Consider the following 22,529-nt stretch of genomic DNA (forward strand, 5'->3'; position numbering starts at 1 on the left):
AAGATCATCAATTTCTTCTGCAAATAAGATTTTTTTTTTTTTTTGCATATATGTATAAAATCATTTATTATCCATAAATTTCACATTACCATCACCATAGTTTTAAAGTCAAAGTAAAGTATTAAAAAAAATGTTAATTAACCGAAGGTGATCCAATAATTTTAATGTAAATTAGCGTTAATAAAATAAATGTTCCAATGTCTATTTAATAAAAATTCTGTCATCATTTACTCACCCGCACTGGACTGACAGCCTCGGTCACAAATCTCAAGAAATAAGCATTATTTTCTTGGACTTGCCTATATGGGGAGTTGACGCATAATATATATATTTTATAATTTTAGGCTAGAATTTCTAATAATGTTTAAGGGAAATCATCTTCAGTTCTGACTGGTGACTGGTCGCGATTTTTAAAAAAGTTTTTAATCATTTCATTTCCTTTTTTAATTACACTAGGTTCCTTTAAATGTTCATGATGTTTGAAAAATGAATTCTTAAATTCGATATGGTTTCACAATTAATATGATTAACATGATATGATGATATAAAAGAATGAGGTAAATACAATTTTAAAAAGTTTAATTTTATGTCTTTTTAAAAAATGTATTTTTAAGGGATTTGAAGATCATCAATTTCTTCTGCAAATAAGATTTTTTTTTTTTTTTGCATATATGTATAAAATCATTTATTATCCATAAATTTCACATCACCATCACCATAGTTTTAAAGTCAAAGTAAAGTATTAAAAAAAATGTTAATTAACCGAAGGTGATCCAATAATTTTAATGTAAATTAGCGTTAATAAAATAAATGTTCCAATGTCTAATAAAAATTCTGTCATAATTTACTCACCCGCACTGGACTGACAGCCTCGGTCACAAATCTCAAGATGTAAGTCTTTCTTGATATTATAACGCCACCTGCTGTAAACAGCTTGAAGCTTGATATTTTTACTATTGGCATCATCGTGAAACTCAGATAATGCAAGAATACATCATGTTTAAATATAATAATTACACTGTTTTTATTTGTGTTCAAACGCGGACAACTTTATCTGTTAGATTACTCTTTATTAGATATTGTTTCTCTCTCTCTCTCTCTCTCTCTCTCTCTCTCTCTCTCTCTCTCTGCAGTAGAGGTCGCTCGTTTGTCAAGTAACTCCTGGGAATATACTTCCGGGATGTACTGAACATCGGTTCATATGTTTGTGTGCCTGCCTTTGTAGTCGAGTAACAAAGCCTACAACATGACAGGCCTATGAGGGCTTCAGCAGCAGCAGTAAAATCAAAGAGTGATTTAAAGTCTGACATTGACCGTTCATACAATCGCATACATTTATGGACCAGGCTTCATTCCCAGTAGTTGGTGTTGTGATTGCTGTCGTGTCCAGTTTTATCAATGGATCCACGTTTGTACTACAGAAGAAGGGGATACTGCGAGCCCGCAAATCAGGTATTTCACATCAAAGGACCATTATCCCCATATTCGGTCCCAAAGCAAAGTTACACTTCCTGTCCAGATGAAAAAAGTCCAGATTTAATATTTAAAGAATGATCTGCTGTATGTTGATACAGGTGGGACTTACCTGACTGACTGTGTGTGGTGGTGTGGTACACTTGCAAGTGAGTCTTTCCTCTACTACTACTACAAATAAATTGTTAGTAATGGTTGTTTAAAAGTGTGTATTGATGCCTTTTTTTATAGTGATCGTTGGACAAATAGGAAATTTTCTGGCATACAATGTTGCCCCTGCAGTTGTGGTCACTCCCCTTGGAGCCCTTGGTGTCCTATTTGGGTGAATTTCTTTATTATAGCATATTCAAGGCATTCTACTCTAATTTAAATGCATTTGATGCAGTGGTCTGAGCAATTTCAAAGTAATTATTAAAGCAACAACAACATTTGACATTTATGTTACATTTACATTAGCATATCAGGGCACCTTTACTGTGAAATGGAATGATTTATGTGATTTTGTTTATTCATCATTAATCAGGGCCGTTCTGGCATCCTGGCTTCTTCAGGAACATCTCAATCTCATAGGGAAACTTGGCTGCGCTTTGTGCTGTTGTGGTTCAGTTGTGCTCATCATTCACTCACCCAAGAATGAAAATGTCACATCAAGAGCAGAACTAGAGGAGAGACTGATGGACCCAGGTATGAAAAACATGTCTGGTGGAGCCATAATTCATCTATTCTCAGTGGTAGCCCAGGGGTTAAACGGATGCGAAATCCAAAAGAAGATATTTTAAAGAATATTGTTATACCAAACAGTTTCTAATTCACATTGATTATTATTTTATGGACAAAAAATAAAATTACAGTCAATGGAAACCAAAACTGTTTTCCTACAAACATTATTTAAAATATCTTCTTTCGTGCTTTGCTGAAGAAAAAAATCATACAGGTTTGGAATGATACAATTTTTTTTCTCTCTCTCTCTCTCTCTCTCTCTCTCTCTCTCTCTCTCTCTCTGCAGTAGAGGTCGCTCGTTTGTCAAGTAACTCCTGGGAATATACTTCCGGGATGTACTGAACATCGGTTCATATGTTTGTGTGCCTGCCTTTGTAGTCGAGTAACAAAGCCTACAACATGACAGGCCTATGAGGGCTTCAGCAGCAGCAGTAAAATCAAAGAGTGATTTAAAGTCTGACATTGACCGTTCATACAATCGCATACATTTATGGACCAGGCTTCATTCCCAGTAGTTGGTGTTGTGATTGCTGTCGTGTCCAGTTTTATCAATGGATCCACGTTTGTACTACAGAAGAAGGGGATACTGCGAGCCCGCAAATCAGGTATTTCACATCAAAGGACCATTATCCCCATATTCGGTCCCAAAGCAAAGTTACACTTCCTGTCCAGATGAAAAAAGTCCAGATTTAATATTTAAAGAATGATCTGCTGTATGTTGATACAGGTGGGACTTACCTGACTGACTGTGTGTGGTGGTGTGGTACACTTGCAAGTGAGTCTTTCCTCTACTACTACTACAAATAAATTGTTAGTAATGGTTGTTTAAAAGTGTGTATTGATGCCTTTTTTTATAGTGATCGTTGGACAAATAGGAAATTTTCTGGCATACAATGTTGCCCCTGCAGTTGTGGTCACTCCCCTTGGAGCCCTTGGTGTCCTATTTGGGTGAATTTCTTTATTATAGCATATTCAAGGCATTCTACTCTAATTTAAATGCATTTGATGCAGTGGTCTGAGCAATTTCAAAGTAATTATTAAAGCAACAACAACATTTGACATCTATGTTACATTTACATTAGCATATCAGGGCACCTTTACTGTGAAATGGAATGATTTATGTGATTTTGTTTATTCATCATTAATCAGGGCCGTTCTGGCATCCTGGCTTCTTCAGGAACATCTCAATCTCATAGGGAAACTTGGCTGCGCTTTGTGCTGTTGTGGTTCAGTTGTGCTCATCATTCACTCACCCAAGAATGAAAATGTCACATCAAGAGCAGAACTAGAGGAGAGACTGATGGACCCAGGTATGAAAAACATGTCTGGTGGAGCCATAATTCATCTATTCTCAGTGGTAGCCCAGGGGTTAAACGGATGCGAAATCCAAAAGAAGATATTTTAAAGAATATTGTTATACCAAACAGTTTCTAATTCACATTGATTATTATTTTATGGACAAAAAATAAAATTACAGTCAATGGAAACCAAAACTGTTTTCCTACAAACATTATTTAAAATATCTTCTTTCGTGCTTTGCTGAAGAAAAAAATCATACAGGTTTGGAATGATACAGGGGTGAGTAAATCATGATAAAATTATAGAAATTAGGACTGATAACACAACACTCACACAAAGGATACCTGACATAAATGAATTGCAAAGTTACAGAAATAAACCATTATTGGACTTTTGTGCAAATCACTTTTTTCAAAAGGGCCTATACTTACAAATAGTGTAATGTAGGTTACTGTGAAAAAGAGCATCTGCAACTCTTTTCTGATCTGTTTTTGTAGTTATCAAGTCAAGTCACCTCTATTTGTATAGTGCTTTTTACAATACAGATCATGTCAAAGAAGTTTCACAATAATAAACAGGAAAAATAGCAGAATCAATTATGGAAACTCAACTATGGAGACAGTTCAGATTCTGCTGTAATGCAGCTCTAAATGACAACAGTGTTATTGTTCAGATCAAGTCAGTTTAGTGTTGGTTCAGTTCAAACCAAAAACTATATAGCAGTAATGCTTTTGTATAGCAATGAACAAAAGACGACACTTAACATTTAAAGCTCCATTTGTTTTGTCTGAAATGTCTTAATGCTGCTTCATAATCATGTGTGGTGGAATATCCTTAACTCACTCTCAGACATTACCAAAAACAAACATTATCAAACATCGTTTCTGATCTTTCTATTCATGTTTCAGTGTTCCTGGTCTACATCTCAGTGGTGGTCCTATTACTGATCGTACTGATCGGGTGGCTTTCTCCAGCTCACGGAAAATCCAACATTATGGTGTACGTGGGCATTTGTTCTCTCCTTGGGAGTTTCACTGTGCCCAGCAGCAAAGGTCTGGGACTGGCTGCTCAGGAGGCCTTCAGTGGAACACCTACAAGTGATAGCAGAGCACTTTTCCTCTTCCTGGTGTTGCTGGGAATTCTTGTAGTCAGTATTCTGATCCAGTTCACCTTTATCAACAAAGCTTTGGAGAGCTTCAGCTCTAACATGTTTGAGGCCATTTACTATGTGACGTTCACCTCCTGTGTAATTCTGGCCTCTGCTATTCTCTTCAGGGAATGGACAGCACTTGGCATTGTGGACTGTTTTGGTATCCTGTGTGGTTTCATCACAGTATCTGTGGGTGTTGCCTTATTGCGCATCTCTCAGGAATCTAAATTTTCTTGGAGCCAAACCAAAGCTAAAAAGGACTAGCTCATGAGTGTGTATTTTTTATCAATAACTGACAGGGTTTCACAAACATTGATTGGATATTATGTATTGATAGTAATTAACCATTGCGGAGACAAATAAGGGAGAGGTCCTATAACATTTCATATACTATTAATTGTATTTTAATATTATTATGAATCCGTATTAACTCAGTCATTGATAAATACTTGCTTTTAATTACCATAAATAATTTTTTTTGTATAAATGTAAATGGAATAAAGTAGTTAGTTAATTGCTTACTATAATTTATATTAACCTCTGTTTTGTGTGTGCAGTCAGCCATAGATAAATCAGTTTCTCATATATATATAAACCAGGTGAATAAAAAAAATGAAATATTAATGTTTTTCGTGTTATATAAAAAACCGCTGGCAGGATTTCCGTCTGGAATAACTATGGTGACAGTTTTGGTCAGTCTACAATCAATTATTTAATGTAATTGAAAGCATGGCAAGTTAACGGCCAGCAGGGGCTGTTTGTTATCTTTCCACACAACCGTTGGCTTTCTTTTCGATGGACTTTCCTACTGTATCCTGATCCCGTCCCACCAAAGAACGGAAATCATTTGAATCCCAGAGTAAGTTGTGCGTTATATTATATATTCCATTAGGGGCATTTTTGTTGTATTTACAGTTTACCCCTTTAATATCTTTAAAGCAACGTTTTATTTGAATCGATTTTATCGTTTAATACACGACGCGAATGTTTGCCGGATGAGTTTATTGTGTGGTTTGTACAATCTATCGGAAGTTTCCCCTATATTTTCATATACGTTAATGACATATTTCACGTTTGGTTATAATTGACAACATTTGTATATTTGTTTTGATTAGCTGTGGAATATATGTTGTTTTAGTGTCAAGAGTGATTGCTTCGTTTATCTCTGGTTACTGCACCTGAGTCGACGTTTACCTGTGCACATCTACGTCTCTAGCTCAACATTAAGCACTTTATGATATTAGGTGAGGAGGGGGCCTTTTCGGATTTATTATAACTAACCCAAATTTTCATACTGATGATCAAAACGCACTTTGCATTTGGTTACAATGTTTAAACACATGAAAGGAAGACTTTAACTAGATGACAAAAGACCAATCGAAGGAGAGATTCCGCGCGCCCGCTTCCGCTTTAATTGTACTGATTCTGACTCCTTTCGGCTCTTTTGAACAATTCAGTGATTCTTTGACGTCATGACGTAATTACGGCATCACGTCCCTGGCAACCGGCGTAGCGTATGATTCAGCTCATTTAAACAATTTTGAACCTAAATTTGATTTGCATTTACATGAAACATTATGTAATATTCATTTTGTTAAAAAGTAGATAACAGTTGTTATTGTGTTGATAAAACCACAAAACAAAGTTAATATTTCAAACATATTTCCAGGTCGTTTTCTTGATTTATTTGTAACATTCTAACGTTACCCCATCAGTCAAATCCTCAATTCACTTCAAATGCTCTTACTTGGCTCTGATCATTACAAGGTGGACAGGTCCGAATGAGTTCTCGGTTCAATGAGTCGGTGGCTAGAGAATCGCTAGGACCGATTCAGTCCAATTGAATGAGTATTTTACAGGTATTTTATAATTAATCAGTTAATGTTCCTTGCCAAATTTCACATCCATCGTAGTAAAGGAATTCATCAAAAGCCTCTTTTCATTCTCATTGTCTTTGAAAAATACATTGAGCAATATTTCCTTCATCTTTGAACTCCAAAACACTTAAGATGGTAAACATGTGATGCGTTTTTAATAATTTTTTTTAAAGGATCCAGTATATTTTTGTCGATATGTGTGTATTTTTACATTGGCAGTAAAAAAAAAAAATGGAAGAATTGTTCAGACTGTTTGGTGAACCGATTGATTCATTAAAAAGATTCGACTCAAAAAAACCGATTCTCTCACGAATCGGACATCGCTACAGTGAGTGTAGGTGGACGTACATGGGTTCGCGTCAACATCGCGTCTGAATTTCACGGTCGCGAGAAAATGTTAAAGTTAAAACCGTGAAATCTCAGTGACCGGACACGATGTCGAGCTGATCACAGCAACACAACTAGGTACGTTACTGTGAAGGACTTCATAACCTCCGTTAGCCACGCGTGTGTTTTGCTGTGAGTTATGGAGCTAATTGGCTAAGCTATCCGGCCGGGTTTGGCTGTATGAATAAGGTAATCGTCATCATGCCAAGAAGATCTCGCGACAACCAAACGCTGACTCTTATAAAGATAACTTGTTTATACTCGAGTAAAATGGACATGGGATGTTGTACGAGTCAGCAATCGCTCTTAATTGTACTGTAAAGTTTGCTGGATCAGCTGTATGCTCGTGTATGGCTTCTTAAAGTGCTAGTTCACCCCAAATAATAATTCTGTCAAACCTAAATGCTTAACTTCCGTGAACACATACATAGAGAGGCACAGTGACAATCTCAGTCACCATTCACTTTCGTTGTATGGAATAGACGAAAGTCATGGAGGTTTTGAACAAAGTGAGCCTTTGTCACTAGGTTGAACCCTATTGATATATGCTGATGATAGTTTCCTCATGTCATCATATGTAACTAGTAGGAGGACTTCGAGCCATAGTGGTTTATGGTGTCACATATTGTGCATTACACACACACTATCATTCTTCATTCTCCCTCTGAGCAGTGTGTGTGTTGTCATGAATGTAACCGCAGATCTTTTGAGCTGCAATGTGTGTAGTGATTCTTACAAAAATGGTATGATCATTTTTTCTTTTGTTTTCCCCAGCTAGGAACTCATTGGAACTTAATTTCAACATTATGATTTGTATTTTTCTTTCTTGCCAGGTTTTGCTGTTGGCCGAGACTGTTCCTCTGGACTGAATCTTTGGTGCGTGTATGTCAATGTGACGAGAGGAAACTCTACCGACAGCATTATGGGTCAAGACAGAGGAAAGTACGATTTCTATATAGGCCTCGCTTTGGCTATAAGTTCCAGTATATTTATTGGTGGTAGTTTCATCTTGAAGAAGAAAGGACTCCTTCGACTGGCCAGAAAGGGCTCTATGCGGGCAGGTATGTTTCTTTTTGTAAGCTTTTGGTCTAGTGGTGTCAGGAAAACATATACCGCTCTGTCAGAGAGGTTTAACTGGTATGGGTGGGAAAATGATTGAGATGTTTTATTCAGACACACCTGTTCTGTAGCCGTCATTGTTTAAACTCAAAGGTGCAGCACTGTACAGATTACTTGCTGCACACTTTTTATGAATCATTAACTCTGTTACCATGTCATTGACTTCACCATACTGAGATATTTAACCCTGTATGGACTCGTGTCATTTATTAAAGACAACAAAAATAAGTTTCCCTGTTAAAAACAGAAATCTATAACGAATTGCGTTTCGCTTTTATAAAGTGAGAAGTCTCTGTTTTCTTCATTCCAGTTTTGTGATAGCATTATTTGATTGTCAAACAACAAAAGAAGAAAGGACTCCTTCGACTGGCCAGAAAGGGCTCTATGCGGGCAGGTATGTTTCTTTTTGTAAGCTTTTGGTCTAGTGGTGTCAGGAAAACATATACCGCTCTGTCAGAGAGGTTTAACTGGTATGGGTGGGAAAATGATTGAGATGTTTTATTCAGACACACCTGTTCTGTAGCCGTCATTGTTTAAACTCAAAGGTGCAGCACTGTACAGATTACTTGCTGCACACTTTTTATGAATCATTAACTCTGTTACCATGTCATTGACTTCACCATACTGAGATATTTAACCCTGTATGGACTCGTGTCATTTATTAAAGACAACAAAAATGCGTTTCCCTGTTAAAAACAGAAATCTATAACGAATTGCGTTTCGCTTTTATAAAGTGAGAAGTCTCTGTTTTCTTCATTCCAGTTTTGTGATAGCATTATTTGATTGTCAAACAACAAGCATAAGCAATACAACTCTTTTGAAGCATTTTTGACGCATTTAAATCTTTCAATTTGATTTCACTTATTTTGCTTAAAAGTGTTTAAAAATGAAAATAAAACAATGTGTTATAGTTGGCTTTCAAATTAAAACATAATTTATCATGGATATATAGAAAATGGCCCATCATGGAATACATATTTAGTGCATAGAGTAATAGAAGTTATGTGTAATGATATTTTGTTTTCATGTAAAAATGAAACGGGCATGATTAGAGTGTTTCATTTTCTTTCAGTTAATGTTTGATATTTACACATAAATAGGTTTTTAAATAACCCCTTTTTTCATTTTAATAAATATTTCAGTTGTTTTTTAGTTGATTTTGTTTTAAACTTACACTGCCATTCATAAGTTTGGCATCATTTTTTTTAAATTAATAAATTAATACTTTTATTCAGTAAGGATGCATTAAATTGATTAAAATTGACAGTGAAGACTTTTAATGTTACAAAATATTACTATTTCAAATAAGTGCTGTTATTTTCAACTTAATTCTTACAACAATCCTGAAAAAGTATGTTTTTCAACATTGATAATAATGATAAATGTGTCTTGAGCAGCAAATCGGCATATTGGAATGATTTCTGAAGGATCACGTGACACTGAAGAAGCTGAAAATTCAGCTTTGCCATCAGGGAATAAATTACATTTTAAAATATATTAAAATAGGAAACAGTTATTTTTAATTCTACTAATGTTTCACAGTATTACCGTTTTACTGTATTTTTGATCAAGTAATTTCAGCCTTGGTGAGCGTAAGAGACTGTCAAAAACATTACAAAATCATATTGACCACAAACTTTTAATATTATGAAATTGGTATTTCATAATGCGGCCTATAGAGCTTAAGGAAATACTGATCCTCTGTTTAGCACTGATACAAAGTTCAGTGTTGCCAAGCTTGTTTTGTCATTTACCTTTAACCTTGTTGTAGCCATTTAGTTATTGAACTGTTAACATTTGCAATAATTTCTGAGGGATTATAATGTTTGTACCAAGTAGTTTTTCAATGGCTGATGCCAATGTTGACATCCAGAGAGCAGGGTGGCCAATACATGATAGGCAGTGCAATTTAATTATTGCAAAAATGTCATACACAATATTGCTGACAGTAAATATATTGTTGAATAATGTTGAAACATTAATCATTACACTTTCCAGGCCAAGGAGGTCACGCATACTTAAAAGAATGGCTTTGGTGGGCTGGCCTGTTATCAAGTGAGTGACATAGATTAAACAACTACGTTTCATCTCTTAAGACAAACTCGAAGCAGCTGTTCACGTACAATATATATTTATCATGTTTGTGGCTCAGCTTCTTGGAAGTAACTACTTTAATTCTTTCTGCTTTGACAGTGGGCGCCGGCGAAGGTGCCAATTTCGCTGCATACGCCTTTGCTCCTGCCACCCTCGTCACTCCTCTTGGGGCTCTCAGTGTGCTAGTCAGGTCTGTACACCTTTGGTGAATTTCTCAGAATTATAAAAACCTGTTTATTGTTAAAGGGTTAGCTCACCCAAAAATTCTGTCATTAATTACTCACCCTCGTGTTGTTTCGAAACCCGTAAGACCTTCGTTCATCTTCGGAACACAATTTAAGATATTTTTGATGAAATATGAGGGCTCTCTGACCCTCCCATAGACAGCAAGGTAACTACCACGTTCAGGGTCCAGAAAAGTACCAAGATGATCGACAAAGTAGTCCGTGTGACATCAGTGGTTCAACTGTAAAGTTACGAAGCTACGAGAATAAATATTTTGTGCAAAGAAAACAAAAATAACGACTTTATTCCACATTTTCGTCTCTACTGTGTCACTTTGGATACGCGTTCACGACAGTACCATGACGCGAGCTTATGGCGGCGCTGACCCAGATCCGGTGTGATGACATCATTACACCGGATCTGGGTCAGCGCCATCACACGCTCACATCATGGTACTGTCGTGAATGTGCATCCAAAGTGAACGTGGTAGTTACCTTGCCATCTATGGGAGGGTCAGAGAGCCCTCCTATTTCATCAAAAATATCTTAAATTTTGTTCCGAAGATGAACGAAGGTCTTACGGGTTTCGAACAACACGAGCGTGAGTAATTAATGACAGAATTTTCATTTTTTGTGTGAACTAACCCTTTAATGTGCAAATCAATTTTAATGATACAGCAGGTGGATGGTATATAGAAATGCAGCTTTGCTTGGGAGGATGTTACTCTCTTGGACTCAGAACTATAGTGATTCATATTGATCGTGAGCTATTTTGAACATTTACAGGGGCTAGTCTGTGATTTTATTGCTGCCCGAATCCAGAATGTCTGTGTTTTTCTCCCACCACCCCTGTGAATATCTCCGGCAGAATTACCTACTGTTTTGTTTGTTTGTTTTTTTGACAAAAACCAAGGTCAAATCCACATTTCTGAGTTTACAAGAAGAAAAAATTAACCATTTAAATCCTTTTTGACCACTGTCGAACACCGTACTGTAACTGTTGTACTTCGCTGTAATTTGCAGGCATATTTCTTACTGAATTGCTGGTATTTACAAGAACAATATTTCATAGCTGCTCCACCACAGCGAGTGGGAGCTGTTAAAAAAGAAGAAAAGCACGTATACATTTGAAATGAGTCGGCAACAGATATGCAATAAAATGTGTTATATACATAATTATACTACGGGGCCGTTGAATGCTTGAATCTGATTGGCTGACGAACGTTCTGAGGTGTGCAGGGAAACGCACGGCGAACGTAGTTCCAGGCAGCTCTCTTGACCGCATTACAGTTCCATATCACTTCGCATAGTTAACTGTAATAACGGAAATTAGCATACAGTACCTATACAGCACACAGGAATTACTGCAATCACACGTACACGCACACTACGGTCACGCAGTTTGCACAAAAAGGTGTTGTCAGCGCTGCCCTGACGATTTGATCAGTTAGCCTATATAGTGTAGCTACTTTAAGGCTACACATGACATTTCTCACTAGCGAGGTAATAACAGCACTGTTTAGAGACGCTGCTGCAGAACACTGTTGAGGGACGTACAGAGGTAGCCTAATTCACACAAGACTACCACGTTCAGGGTCCAGAAAAGTACCAAGATGATCGACAAAGTAGTCCGTGTGACATCAGTGGTTCAACTGTAAAGTTACGAAGCTACGAGAATAAATATTTTGTGCAAAGAAAACAAAAATAACGACTTTATTCCACATTTTCGTCTCTACTGTGTCACTTTGGATACGCGTTCACGACAGTACCATGATGCGAGCTTATGGCGGCGCTGACCCAGATCCGGTGTGATGACATCATTATACCGGATCTGGGTCAGCGCCATCACACGCTCACGTCATGGTACTGTCGTGAATGTGCATCCAAAGTGAACGTGGTAGTTACCTTGCCATCATACCACCCCACCTCGGGTGTGCATTATTTTTCTAATAATTCAACGGCCCGGAGTCAATTATTCCTTACCTATATTACGTATAATTACATACCACTATAGACCTTAATCTTAGTAGTTGCATGCATGAACTTTACAAAGTGTTGCATTTTGTAATGCTCAATGCCAAAGTGTTAAAGGTATTAACTTCTCAAAAGGACAAAAACAAGCTACAACATCATTCACAAAGTCTTGGCTAACCTACTGTATTCATAAACTTCTAAAGGGGCCTCAAGACGACTCCATGATTTAAGACCAAACCAACATTAAAATATCTATATATTACTATTACTTAAGGGTGAGTAAATAAAGTCAGAATGTTAATTTTTGGGTGAACTATCCCTTGATAGTTGGTTAAGTTTAATGCGTGCCTGGTTTTGCAGTGCGGTACTGTCCTCGTACTTCCTGACAGAGAGGCTGAACCTGCATGGGAAACTTGGCTGTCTGCTCAGTATCCTGGGCTCCACTACCATGGTGATACATGCACCTCAAGAGGAGGAGATCGACAGCCTGGAAGACATGGCCAAAAAACTGGTTGATCCAGGTAAACCACGACATGTAAAGACAATGAAGGCCCTCCTGGAATGTGAATAACTTGTTTTTGCTCAGCAGTGTTGCTGAGTAATTCGACTATTGTAATATCAATATGCATTATTGTGGTCTTGATAAGACTACACAGGTTGCAGGTACACAACCATTCAAAAGTGTGAGGTCTTGATTTTAAGTTGTCCTTGTTATACATTTAAGAACTGAGTAATATAAATTAACAACATTCACCTACTATAGTGTTAAGAGTAGGGTTAGCTGCATGCAGTTGTGCATAATTTGTTGTTATTAGTACAGTAAATGCATGTAACGTGTAACAAGAACACTAAAATATTTTCTTCCAATTTTGTTTTTAACCATTTAAAAAGAAATAAGTCTCATGCTCGCATATTTATATGAACAAAAATACATTAACCACATAAACACATTTTTTAATATTATTACAATTTAAATGTACATTTATTCTATATTTATTTTAAATGTAAATACATTGTATTTCATATATTTTAAATGTAGTTTATTCCTGTGATGACAAAGCGGAATTTTCAGCAGCCATTACTCCAGTCTTCAGTGTCACATGATCCTTCAGAAATCATTCTAATATGCGGATTTGGTTCTCAGGGCACTTTTATTATTATTATCAATGTTGAAAACAGTTGTGCTACTTAATGTTTTTGTGAAAATGGACATCAGTTTTTTTTCAGGATTCTTTGATGCATAAAGAACGGTTTTAATTGAAAGTTTCTGTTTTTGTAAAAATGTAAGTCACTTTTGATCAATTTAATGCATCCTTGATTGCTAATCATATTTGTTATCTTTTCTCCCATCTGTCTCCAGGCTTCGTGGTCTTCGCGACAGCTGTCATCATCATAGCTCTCATCTTCATCTTCGTAGTGGGCCCACGCCACGGGCAGACCAACATCCTGGTCTACATCACCATCTGCTCTGTGATCGGTGCTCTGTCTGTCTCCTGCGTGAAGGGATTGGGCATCACCATTAAGGAGGCCATCTCTGGGAAGCCAGTGTTGCGAAACCCTTTGGCCTGGCTGCTGCTGCTGAGCCTGATAGCTTGTGTTAGCACACAGATCAACTACCTGAACAAAGCACTGGACATCTTTAACACATCCCTGGTGACGCCCATCTACTACGTGTTCTTCACCACCTCAGTGCTGTCCTGCTCTGCCATATTGTTCAAAGAATGGGAACACATGGGCACCGATGATATCATTGGCACACTGAGCGGCTTCTTTACGATTATCGTGGGCATCTTCCTGCTGCACGCCTTTAAGGACGTTAGCATTAGCTTGGCGACACTGGCTGTGTCCATCAGGAAGGACGAGAAGAATGGCCCTGTATTAAACGGCATGGCAGCTAACAACCACTCCAGTTACGAGCTGCTACATACAGAGGACTTTGACGACAGAGAGTCAGGGTTGCCTTTCGACAGCGTCTCCAGAAGAAATGGCGCTATGACAGTCTCTTAGGTTCAGTGAGGAACCAGTATGCAGCAGTTTGTCTATGAAATTGTTTTGGCTGCTCAATGGACATTTAGCATTTTTCTTTCCTTTTCAGATAGGAGATCAAACCTAAGACAATCAACTCTCAACGCAAAAAAATAAATATACAAAAAAGATGGACCAATCGATTGTACTTAGGGTTTCGTTTAGCTCATTTTTGTTCTTTGTTTGTTTGTTTCAAGCTAGACTACATGGTAAGCTTAATATCATTCCTCATGTAGCACTGTAAATACACAACTGTACATTTTAAGAGACTTTTGTTATATTTTATGTACACATCTGTATTTACATGCACTGAGTTTCTTTCTACAAAATCGGTAGTTGCTTTGACTTTGTATTAAAGACATCCAAGGGAAATGATGAGAAGACCTTCTCAGTTCATCAGCAGTGTTGTGATTATTAATACAAATCCAGATATTCACGTGTTTCAGAGACACTGACACATTTTGACTAGCACTTTTCATTAGCGTCATTTTGTGTGAATGCAAGATGTAATAATGCATTTGTTGTCTGTGTATTTGATTAATCTAATATGGATAGGGTACGTTTGGCTGAGTTAATTAACCCGCCAGCAAAGCGCTTTAATTGAGCGCTGTTCATTCATTGTTCAGCTTCATCACCTGAAACTAGATTTTAATTATTTAAATACATTGTTAATATCTCATTGTTTAGTATGTTTTAATTCAAATCGTTTAATTATCGTCAGGATGCACCACTGAACTATATAATGTGGGATGCACTCGTCCCTCATCAGTGAAATAAATGTAACTTCAGTAAGATTGTTGAAAAGATTAACACTGCACAGTAACCTTTAGATCAGTGAATCTCAACCTTTTGGCGTACTGGACCCCAGTCCAATTCAGAACCATCCTCAAGGACCCCCCAGAACAAAATTGACTCATCTATGTATCATTTGTGAGGACCAAATGCAGTCAAGTATAATTCAAGTTAGTTGACCTGTCCAGTATTTGGCCATATCAGCTATATTGGATTTTTCTTTCATGGGAACAGGAGTCATGTCAAAATATACAACATTTATACAAAAATTCATACTTTATATGGACCCCCTGGCCTTACGTCAAGGACCCCTGGTTGAGAAACACTGCTTTAGATTATAAATCGCATCGTCCAAACATCTTCAACCCTGCTCCTGGAGACCCACTGTTCGGCAAAATATATTTCCAACCTGCTTCAGCATCTTCAAAGATGATTTTCAAGCAGTCCTGAAGATCTTGATTAGCTGGTTCAGGTGGATTTGATTAAAGATGGAGTTAAACTCTTAAGGAGACAATGCTGAATTTTTTCCTGCCATTTTTTTTTGTGTGAACTAGTCCTTTAACCCATTTGATCTGGTGGAAAAAGAACCCAGGAAACCAGGGTTTGATACATATTTATTGAATTAAAATCTGATTACATAATTCAAATACAAAAAGGCACGTTTATTGAGAGTAAGAACTTGGTTATGCTTAAAGTTTTATTCAGGATAACAGAAGGAAAAAGATCTTGCATATAATCATTCCAAAACACCACACAGAAATATACCGCTGGTCTCTCACCACAGCAAAAGCTTAAATAATCCGTTGATAAAACCCACTTGGCCATTTTCTGACCCTTTCCCACTGCTTTCCCCAAGTATAAAACATGAAAACGAGTAGTGCTGTGCTATCATTAACATATAAAAGATAAGTCATTTATCTATAATAAGGCACGAGTGTGTGTACAAAATAAAATCAACCTGACATACACGAAGTAAAACTGGGCCGTGTTTGTCTACATCATTTTAAAACATATTTTGGCCTAATTTACCAAAGCCTGAGACAAAACCAATAATGGTACAACTGGTCGGGTGCTTACCAAACACTCGACTAATCACAAGGCAACTTACTGGCTCTGTGAACACTACAGGCTGGTGTAAGAAAGGCGTCTCTAAGTAGAATGTGACAGTGAAACTGGTCCTAAACATGAGGCTAAACTTGTTGCTAAATATGTTCCCCTCTACCATCTCTTCCACTTCTAATTGGAGCAAATGTACGTCAATCTCAGTTACTGGCCAAGGACTGATGGATCGGAGGCTGGAAGCAACGGACATGTTCTACTGGCATGTTCTCTCCATCCCCAGACTTCAGGTACTTGTTCAAAATGGCGAAGATTTCATCATTCAGAACCTGGAACTTGCGAATTCGTTCAACCATTTTCTTTAGAGGCTAAAGTGTGAGGGGGGGGAAAAAGATTGTTTAGTTGAAGTCTTGACTGCAGAAGTTAAATAAAATATACATCAAACTCATTAAGGAAAAACTCACCACACTCTTGATGATCTCATCTTTGCCGTCATGTTTCTGCACCTTAAGGAGATGGTAGCTGAAGTCCAGGATATCAAAGCGTCTGTGCTGTCCAAGCAATGTGATAATCATGCAACCAGCCCAGTTCAGACCATCTCCAAAACATTGCCTAGAAGATCAATATGCTTTAAAAAGCACAAATATCCTAATCTTACTGTAAACAGCCATTCTACATGACAAGAAATACAGGTGATCAGTTTGCACTCACTCAACAGTGAACTCGTGTGCTCCCACCGGGATGCAGTACACAAACTGCATGGCACTCCACAACCTGTGAAACTCCACGCATTCGTCCACGTGCATCACGCCGTTGCTGGGCAACGGGCCACGCCACATTAGGTCGTCCAGATAACCGCGGATGCGAGTCAAAATGACCTCGAATATGGAGAGACCGCAGCACAGGCGCTCTTTAGTCAGCAGGTCACCCTCTCGGGCGATGGCAATTTGCTGATGAGAGATTGTACAGGGTATTGATTAAAATCGGACCACTACGGCTCACTCAAGTCTGCATTCAACAGTGATTACGGTATTTATTTTGTCAAAACAGATGATTTGTCCTTCAAAGCATATTAACCATTATTTATAAAACTTGAACAGTAGGTCAGCACACTTAAGTGCTATTGTGACAATTCTGACAATGAATCAAAGATGGCATAAAACGTCCATGCTGAGATGCTATAATTTTGACCTTTTTGTCTCACAATTGACTCAATTATGAAGTATCTCAATGTCGACATTGTCAATTATGGCATGCCTAATTCTGACTTATAATTATGACATGAAAAGTTGGAATTGTGAGTCATGATTGACTTTATCATCTCATAATTTCAGATATTTATCTCAAAAAGCATGATTTACCAAAGCATGATAATTTCAACTTGTCATAGTTAAGATTTTATCTCATAATTTCAACTTTTTCTCTCAAAGAGCATGATTTACCAAAGCACGAGCGTGGATACTGATTCCTTTTGTAGAAATGCCAATTAATGTAACAGAAAGTAACAGAAAATAGCAGAGTTACCAGGATGAATTAATACACATATCTTCAAGTACATTTTAGAAATCACCATTTTTATTTGAAAAGAATCAAATTGCCCATTACCACCGACACAACTCAAACTAAACATGAATGTGGAAGTCTCAGGGATGAGATCAAACCAGCAGTTAGGTGTGTAATCGGAGATGCTAATGACAATAACAACAAGTAGTTGTGTGTACTGGAGGCAGTAAAGCAACAGAGCACGACTAAAGCGGCTATCAGTGTTTCACCCACCTGAGGGGTTCCCAGACGCTCAATCAGAGGCACCAAATGCAATGCAGTGTATTTGGCCTCCAAACGCTTCATCTTTGCATCCAGACGCTCACCTTCTGCTCAAGTGTGGGTTGTAAAAGGATTATTGGACATGTATGAGGAACTGCTCAAATAAAGCATGCTAAAAATACTGCATATCCTCTGCAAACATACATAAACATGAGCTTACCTTTAACGTGAACTCTTGGCAAGATGTTCTGGAATGGTGCTGCATGCAACAAGTCACACACCTCCTCTTGAGACTGCAGGAAAGGACAAGAACTAATTTCACAAACTGAAACAAACTTATGTGGGCAAAAAAAAAAAAAAAGAGAGAAGTATGGAACGATGGGTTCAAATCGTGAGTTAAATCTGAGACAAGCAGACACTGCTGCTTTGACATGTACATGCATAATCACAGAAGTTTAATGCATTATTTTAATCAGGTTAACTAATGAAGCACAGAAGCCATTAGTCACTTGCTTAATGTTTGAAATATTAAAAATATAAGAGTATATGTAGAAACTGACAACAAACATTAACCATAAACATTAATACATGTAGTAAAAGCATTGTTCATTAACATTTCATGTTAGCTTTTGTCATATTAATGTATAGAACATGGCTTTTTATGTTCTATAGATTGCTTTTCTGACAGATGTCTCTAAAAACAAAGGAAAGATACTTTAAAGGAATCTTAGGTGAGCCTGCGGAAGGAATAACCATTAGTAAACAAGTGATACAGCAAGAGAGATTAATATTAGGTTTAAATAATATTATACATTGAGATAAATATTACATATGTATTTTAATATTAATATTATATATATTTAGATAAATATAATATATTTATTATATTTAGCTGAATATCTTCTTGTCAAACTACCTCTTGCAGAAACCGGCATGATTTATTCATACTGTGGCACATACTGGAGAAAAGAAGAAGAAGAAAAAAAAGAAGAGGATTTCTTTTGTAGCACAGGAGGGTGATGTGGCATAGCGGGTGACAACAAAAAAACAGAAATGGCACTTCATGTCAAAATGGTATTTTAAAACATGTCCGATGAAGCTTTTGATTAATCCTTGGCACAGATTTCTATGGTAACCAGGTACTGTTCCAGCAGATGGAGCCATGCAGTCACGTTCACCACTGACATGAGCTATTACAGATGAGGCTGTTGACATTTAAATTAAAATGCAGAGAATTACAGCTGACAGCCTTGATTGATTGCATTGACCTTGCCATCAGGCAGAGCAGGTACTTTCACACAGGCAAAGAGGTTTTCTCTAGCAAGACGTTTTGGCTCTATTTTACCAGACAACCCTTGTTAACGTTTAATGTGGAGGGTGGTGGAAGACAGCATCTCCCTGGGTAACTTTCATAATTGTGACTAATGGTTGGCAATTAAACAGGAGTTTATCACATCTGTAAAGAGTCTCTTGAGTGTCTGGATGAATGTCATATTCTCAACCATGCTGCAGTGATGTTCCATCCATTACGCAGTTAAGCAACTTCTTGTTTTGTTTTAATGTTTTAAATTATGAATTGTTTAATTCTTGATAATGAACTCAATGAATTGAACTGATAATAAATTATTAATAAATTCTTGAAATATATCTAGGTGTTAAATTGGGATTTAAGGGGGGGGGAGCATATACAGTGCTGCTTGTAAGTTTGTGAACCCTTTTGAATTTTCTATATTTCTGCATAAATATGACTCAAAACAATCAAACGTCCTGAAAGTAGACAAATGAGACAAAAATATTTTCTTTGGATCACTTTTCTCAATAATTAAACGGCAGTGTTACATATCTGTGAGTGGCAAAAGTATGTGAATCTTTGCTTTCAGTATCTGGTGTATTATACAAGTAATGTTTCTTGTAACTGCTGATCAGTCCTGCACAACGGCTTGAAGGAGTTTTAGATCATTCCTCAGTACAGAACCACTTCAACTCTGTAATGTTGGTGGGTTTCCTCCTATGAACTACTTGCTTCAGCTCCTTCCACAAAATGTCAATTGGATTAAGGTCCGGACTTTGACTTGACCATTACGAAACATTCGCTTTGTTCTTCTTTAACTATTCTTTGGTAGAACAACTCGTGTGCTTGGGGTCGTTGTCTTGCTGCATGACCCACTTGAGAGTTAGCTTACTGACAGATGTCCTGACATAATTATAATTAATTGTTCCATTAATGATGGCAAGCTGTCCTGGTCCAGATGCAGCAAAACAGGCCCAGACCATGATACCAGCACCACCATGTTTCACAGATGGGATAAGGTTCTTATACTGGAATGCAGTGTGTTCTTTTCTTAAAACATAACGCTTCTCATTTAAACTAAAATGTTCTATTTTGGTCTCATCTGTCCACAAAACATTTCTCCAGTATTCCTCTGGCTTGTCCGCATGATCTTTAGCAGACTGGAAGCAATGTTCTTTTTGGATGCACCATGCACACCGTGGTTGTTCAGTGTTCTCCTGATGGTGGATTCATGAACATTAACATTAGCCAATGTGAGAAAGGCCTTTAGTTGCTTAGAAGTTACCCTGGGTTCCTTTGCAACCTTGCAGACTATTACACGTCTTGCTTTTGGAGTGATCTTTGTTGGTCAATCACTCCTGGGGAGGGTAACAGTGGTCTTGAATGTCCTCCATTTGAACACAATCTGTCTGACTGTGGATTTGTGGAGTCAAAACTCTTTAGAGATGTTTTTGTAACCTTTTCTAGCCTGATGAGCAACAGCAACTCTTTTTCTGAGGTCCTCAGAGATCTCCTTTGTTCATGCCATGACACACTTCCACAAACATGATCAGACTTTGATAGATCCCTGTTCTTTACATAAAACGGGGCACACACTGACACCTGATAGTAATTTCACTGATTGAAAACAACTCTGAAAAACAGATGGGCTCTAATTTCACCTTCAAATTAACTGCCAATCCTAGAGATTCACGTACTTTTGCCACTCACAGATATGTAATAATGTATAATTTTCCTGAATAAATAAATGACAAAGAACATATTTTTGTCTCACTTGTTTGATTAGGTTCTCTTTGTCTACTTTCAGGACTTGTGCGAAAGTCTGATTATGTTTTGGGTCATATTTATGCAGAAATATTGAAAATTCTAAAGGGTTCACAAACTTTCAAGCGGCACTGTATTACATATATTTGTTTTAAAAAACAATGAAATTTAATATACAAATAGAGGAATAATTATACAACTCACTAAAGTATCACTGTATGGCGTGTGTTAGTTTGCTGGTATTTTTTTTCTCTTTTCAATACGAACAGTCCTGGTTTCAAAAGCGCAGTCTGTAAAAGAACTGCAAAAAAAGCTAGGTGGTTACAAAATGTGTCTGAAGTCTAGCTGATATCAGTCTTTAGACTCAGCCACTCTGACTGTTATTTACTGCGAGTAGCAAGCTTTGCTTTGGATCTATTTGTGCCCTTATACAAATTAAACTAAATGCATTAAGAGCTGTGGCACAGACAATGAAAGTTTGCCAAACAATTGAATGGCCTGTCTTTGGGGGGACAAACATTTCTAAGAATTAATGATAATATAAAAAGGTGTCAAAGTATGTGATCATTCATCACTTTTGATTAAAGTTATTTGTTACCATTCAGACTTTAAAAACAACAGAAAATGAGAAGCAAAGACCACCACATTGTTAGTGCTAACTGCCAAGTAACAGTACCTACAGCTCTATACAGAAAAAAAATGCACATAATGGTTTCAGGGGCTGGTTCAAAAAATAAATAAATAAACATTTTTTGCAGCTGATCTACATCTTAGAAGGGTTGAAATCTGACATGCAGAAACTGACAGTGCTGACACATGCAACACAACTGCAGATGTGTTCCCATGACAACAGGGTGTCAGAGTCAGACATCCTAAACACTGAGCAGACTAGATAATGGAAGTCACCTGTGCTGTGCTCACTATACAAAATGTATATTCACATTATATACATATGTAAAATTCATGTATATATATGTGAATGGATGTGTGTGCAGTGTTGGGCAAGTTACTCTGAAAATGTAATCAAATTACTGATATTAGTTACATGAGTAATTAGTTACATTACTAGTTATGTTACTTTTTCTCCATGAAATTTATGAAATCCCAGCATACACGCTCCCGATAAATATTTGTTATTAAAGCATCAACATTCACAGAACACTGTTATTTTTAACTAAAGCAAGCGGCTGCTGCGTGCATGGTTTGGCATGGCAGAATGCCAGCAAAGAGCTCTGCATTTATAATCTCTAAAAGACATCTCAGTTCATCGCAATCCCACAAATGTGTTATAACACAATAAATATATGCATAATGAATTTCATAATGTCTACAATTCGTGTGTAATGAGAGGATTTGTGAGCACGCAAATTTCAGCACTGCATTGCTCAATGCTGCAAACGCGTGTTATAGCCTAAATAGAAACTCTGAATATGCTTGCACCTGTTAATCAATTATATTTTATATTAGTTCATGTTGCTTTATGCAATAGATGAATAACAATTTATTTGTTTTAGATA

The 22,529-nt window shown here is 37.1% G+C and overlaps 3 protein-coding genes across 6 annotated transcripts in view; 2 read left to right on the top strand and 1 right to left on the bottom strand.

The window, feature by feature from the left end:
• The first annotated feature begins 1,148 nt into the window (after nt 1–1,148).
• Nucleotides 1,149–5,110, top strand: nipa1 (NIPA magnesium transporter 1). 2 transcript variants are annotated; one of them, XM_016268859.1, is made up of 5 exons: nt 1,149–1,452; nt 1,575–1,622; nt 1,705–1,795; nt 1,997–2,157; nt 4,401–5,110. In XM_016268859.1, the coding sequence occupies exons 1-5, from the start codon at nt 1,338–1,340 to the stop codon at nt 4,904–4,906; spliced, it is 921 nt and encodes a 306-aa protein (XP_016124345.1). In that variant the 5' UTR covers nt 1,149–1,337; the 3' UTR covers nt 4,907–5,110. The 2 variants fall into 2 exon arrangements, with proteins under 2 accessions (XP_016124345.1, XP_016124344.1); XM_016268858.1 differs by lacking the exons at nt 1,149–1,452; nt 1,575–1,622; nt 1,705–1,795; nt 1,997–2,157 and adding exons at nt 2,495–2,798; nt 2,921–2,968; nt 3,051–3,141; nt 3,343–3,503.
• A 159-nt stretch (nt 5,111–5,269) lies between these two features.
• On the top strand, nt 5,270–14,738 carry LOC107582725 (magnesium transporter NIPA2-like). 3 transcript variants are annotated; one of them, XM_016268676.1, is made up of 6 exons: nt 5,270–5,501; nt 7,740–7,967; nt 10,024–10,080; nt 10,219–10,309; nt 12,678–12,838; nt 13,678–14,738. In XM_016268676.1, the coding sequence occupies exons 2-6, from the start codon at nt 7,829–7,831 to the stop codon at nt 14,322–14,324; spliced, it is 1,095 nt and encodes a 364-aa protein (XP_016124162.1). In that variant the 5' UTR covers nt 5,270–5,501; nt 7,740–7,828; the 3' UTR covers nt 14,325–14,738. The 3 variants fall into 3 exon arrangements, with proteins under 3 accessions (XP_016124162.1, XP_016124161.1, XP_016124160.1); XM_016268675.1 differs by lacking the exon at nt 5,270–5,501 and adding an exon at nt 6,840–6,984; XM_016268674.1 differs by lacking the exon at nt 5,270–5,501 and adding an exon at nt 7,554–7,649.
• A 993-nt stretch (nt 14,739–15,731) lies between these two features.
• Nucleotides 15,732–22,529, bottom strand: part of LOC107582806 (cytoplasmic FMR1-interacting protein 1 homolog) — a 14,980-nt gene continuing 8,182 nt past the window's right edge. Inside the window, exons 3-7 of the mRNA XM_016268827.1 lie at nt 18,178–18,250; nt 17,970–18,064; nt 16,905–17,143; nt 16,658–16,805; nt 15,732–16,561 (exon numbers count right to left, since the gene is read on the bottom strand). Coding sequence (XP_016124313.1) covers nt 16,397–16,561; nt 16,658–16,805; nt 16,905–17,143; nt 17,970–18,064; nt 18,178–18,250 — 720 coding nt within the window. The 3' untranslated portion in view covers nt 15,732–16,396. The remainder of the gene's footprint in view (nt 16,562–16,657; nt 16,806–16,904; nt 17,144–17,969; nt 18,065–18,177; nt 18,251–22,529) is intronic.

The sequence above is a fragment of the Sinocyclocheilus grahami genome, unplaced genomic scaffold (assembly GCF_001515645.1).
Source record: "Sinocyclocheilus grahami isolate Dianchi unplaced genomic scaffold, SAMN03320097.WGS_v1.1 scaffold47.1, whole genome shotgun sequence".
NCBI lineage: Eukaryota > Metazoa > Chordata > Actinopteri > Cypriniformes > Cyprinidae > Sinocyclocheilus > Sinocyclocheilus grahami.

Bases quoted from the DNA above. Each gene is read 5' to 3' on its own strand.
- nipa1 (XM_016268859.1), top strand. From the start codon at position 1,338: ATGGACCAGGCTTCATTCCCAGTAGTTGGTGTTGTGATTGCTGTCGTG. The intron at 1,796-1,996 runs GTGAATTTCTTT...ATCATTAATCAG, and splicing joins GCCCTTGGTGTCCTATTTGG to GGCCGTTCTGGCATCCTGGC. The intron at 2,158-4,400 runs GTATGAAAAACA...TTCATGTTTCAG, and splicing joins GGAGAGACTGATGGACCCAG to TGTTCCTGGTCTACATCTCA.
- LOC107582725 (XM_016268674.1), top strand. From the start codon at position 7,592: ATGAATGTAACCGCAGATCTTTTGAGCTGCAATGTGTGTAGTGATTCT. The intron at 7,650-7,739 runs GTATGATCATTT...CTTTCTTGCCAG, and splicing joins TAGTGATTCTTACAAAAATG to GTTTTGCTGTTGGCCGAGAC. The intron at 10,081-10,218 runs GTGAGTGACATA...CTGCTTTGACAG, and splicing joins GTGGGCTGGCCTGTTATCAA to TGGGCGCCGGCGAAGGTGCC.